This window comes from Coffea eugenioides, chromosome 5 (assembly GCF_003713205.1).
Source record: "Coffea eugenioides isolate CCC68of chromosome 5, Ceug_1.0, whole genome shotgun sequence".
Lineage (NCBI taxonomy): Eukaryota > Viridiplantae > Streptophyta > Magnoliopsida > Gentianales > Rubiaceae > Coffea > Coffea eugenioides.
In genome coordinates this window covers 37518556-37521768 of record NC_040039.1, presented here as the reverse complement: position 1 = coordinate 37521768, position 3213 = coordinate 37518556, and the positions used below count along the sequence as shown (strand labels likewise).

General features: G+C 33.4%; 1 protein-coding gene across 1 annotated transcript; it reads left to right on the top strand.

Annotated features, from left to right (window-relative positions):
* Window positions 1-1483: 1483 nt before the first annotated feature.
* LOC113771537 (dirigent protein 19-like) lies at window positions 1484-2206 on the top strand. The gene has a single exon (XM_027316113.1). It carries the CDS (start codon window positions 1484-1486, stop codon window positions 2204-2206), a length of 723 nt encoding a protein of 240 aa, XP_027171914.1.
* Window positions 2207-3213: the final 1007 nt, after the last annotated feature.

The following is a 3213-nucleotide window of genomic DNA, read 5'->3' as shown; positions in this document are numbered from 1 at the left end:
TAAAAAAAATGATTTTGTTATTCGCTGTTCTTCCTCTTCTAAGAATTGCATAAAAATTATAAACAAAAAGCAAAAGTAAAGGATTCTTCAAGTTATAAATTCGATAATGAGGAGAGTTGTGGGCAAATCATGTTTTTTATAGTTTTATTATGTTGGTGTACTTTGTAATTATTCCGAAATGCGTATTAGTACCAAATAGAAACAAGTGTAAGGATTAATAATGTAGAACATATTTTAGAAGACTTTTTGACCAAAATGATCACATGAAGGTTGAAAGGAAGAAGACTATTTTGGCAATAATATCACATGAAGATTTGACAACATCTCACCATAATGCCAAGATATGATGAGATTTGATAGGATTTTATTTTATTTTGATATGATTTTATTAGAATGAATGATTGATCTAATTAGAATAATTGGTTGGCATGATTGATTGTCATGATTAGGAAGACAAAGTTTGATTGATTGTTTTGGCTAGCAAGGTATTCTTTTTAATTCTCCCAAGTAGTTAACCTTATAAATAGGTCCTTGTGGTAGGGTCTCTTAAGCCTACAAATAACCTTTTTAGCTTTCTCATAGTCTCTACTTAAGGTTCTTTGAATCTTATTTAGGGTTTTTCATGAAAACCTTGATTATTTCTTTGAATTGTTCGTGTAACAATTTGGCCTATTTTGCTTCCACGCCAACTGAAGAGACCTCCCAGTATCCAAATCAGTGGCATTATTCCAATAATGAGAACTCCAAAAAATTAATGATATAATTTTGTTTGGTTTACTACAAGTACATTTACTTATCTGACATAAATTCTTGCTTTTATCTCTCTATTATAAGATCATTTCTTTCACTTAGTTTAAAAAGCTCTAACCATTCTTAGAACCTCTTTTAGACATGTCATAAAATTTTCTAATACTAAAAATTATTCTTCTATTTAATACTAAATTTCATTATTGCAGCTAGGATATTATATTTATCTATACCCCTTTCTGCAAACAAAAGTATAATAATCAATATCTACAATAAGTTCTGAAGTACAATATAGGAACACAAATCTTAAGGTATAAAAATATAAGAATAATCAATGTATGTATACATACATAGATACAGACATACATATATATATATATATGTGTGTGTGTGTGTGTGTGTGTGTGCAGAAAGAAAAAAAAAACAAAATCAAACGTTTAAATCCAAAATCAAATTGAAATCAAATTCACTAAATTAAATATATTTTGACCTGAAATTCGGTTAACCAATTTCATGTTCACCCCTTGAAAACAATATAGAGACTTTAAGTCCACTGCTCACCCATGTTGGACGACAGACGAGGTAATCTGGGGCTTTAGTTTTATAACCCTATCAGCATTTGTTAACAAGGTGATAAGGTGCAAATCGTAGTTTAAATGAGTGATTTTATGATGGAATAATTGTATATATTTGCACATAAATTGGTTGTTGGTATGCCTAAATTAATTTGATTGTCATGAAGAAACGTGTTCGATCAGGAACCACGAAGAAAAGAAGCGAATTGAAGAATGAAACACCAACTCCGGCGTCGGAGTTATCACCGGTCATTCTGCTGGAGTTTTTTTGGTCAAGCAAAGGAATATCATTTGATGAAACACGGGCACATGAGTTATCGCCTGTGTTGTCGCTGGTCTTTGGCGGGTTTCTGCAAGTTCGATTTTCAGCAGCTTCAGGAAACCTATTCCAACACAAATTCACTTGTACTATAGCATCTGTCCAAATTCTCGACGTGCTTTTTCTCGCAAACTTGGGACAATCAAAGACAGTCTTCACACATTTGACAGTGTACGACCATGAATATCGAAGTGGAGATGCTCACCCTATTTTCCCAGTTGCAGGTCTCCCAAACAAAACTTGGGGCTTTAACCAATTTGGAACTGTTTTCGTCCTCGATAATTTCTTGACACAAAGCATTTCACCCAGATCCGGACTAGTTGGTCGTTTGCAAGGCTTAGTTGCAGTGGCATCCCTTGATAACATCAACCTAGAGCTTGCGTTTATGATTCTGTTCTCTAATGGAAAGTACAATGGTATCACTGTGGAAATAAAAGGAATTGTCATACAGTCTGTGGATGTCAAAGAAGTTGCAATTGTAAGAGGAACCAAACAATTTCGGCATGCAACAGGGTATATTACCTTTGAGACGGTCCGCTCAGTAGGAGATTATGACAGGAAATAAAGGATGACTACCCTGGTATTGCTCTTCATTAATTTCTTTTTTACAATAAAATCTATTCTAAACCTACTTCTATTCCTACTCTATACTAAGGGAAGGGGGATTTAAAAAGGGCCAAGAGGAATTCAAAAGGAACTAAACTACCACCGGTCCAGATGGACGTTTACACACTTGTCGACAAACTTTTCCAGGAAAGCCTAGATTTTTTAGAATGCAGGTCAAGAAATTTAATCTCTTAACCTACACTTAAATAAAGGTTTAAAATTTTCTTGATGGCCAACTACTTCTACTCCTAGAGTAGTTGGTTATTGCACTTCATTAATAACTGATGTAAATAAGCTCGACTACAGGTCATCAAGTCAAAAGTTCTTCCATCTATTAATTTTAAAAATGTAGGCTGTGAGCTGTATGTTTCTTGGGGTACTTTATTACCTCCATGCATTTAGCAGCTCAAACTATCGAATCGGATACTTTATTAACTTACACTATTGCTGTGTGGCATACTACACATTTTTTCTATTAATAGGAGAAGAACGGGATTTAAGAGTTGGGAAGGGGGAATGAGGGATTTGAATCAAAACCTCTATTTTTTTTTACATTTCAAATTTAGCCACTAAATTAAAATCTACTTGACCTCATAGTGCACTGTTCAAGTAAGATACAAATCAATAAAATCTATCACCATTTATTAATACAAAGGACATTATCAGCTTGAATTTGCATTTGTTCTTTCTCATTGAATGGTGCTAAAGCCTTCTTTATTCAAAAAAAGCCATAAAAAGTTTATTGATTATAAATGAATTTGTAAAATGTACTATAAGTCGATAGTGTAAGCTCTTAAATAGTGCAATTGATGGTTTATGGTTCAAACTGCTATTAGCATTAGTTTAGGAGTGCAAATTGCAATTAACCAAAAAAAAATTATACTACAAGACTCTTTGTACGTACGCCAGAGTTCGTGTACTTGGTGTGCGTTTGATATATGCACCTATGTGCGAGACTTATCATTG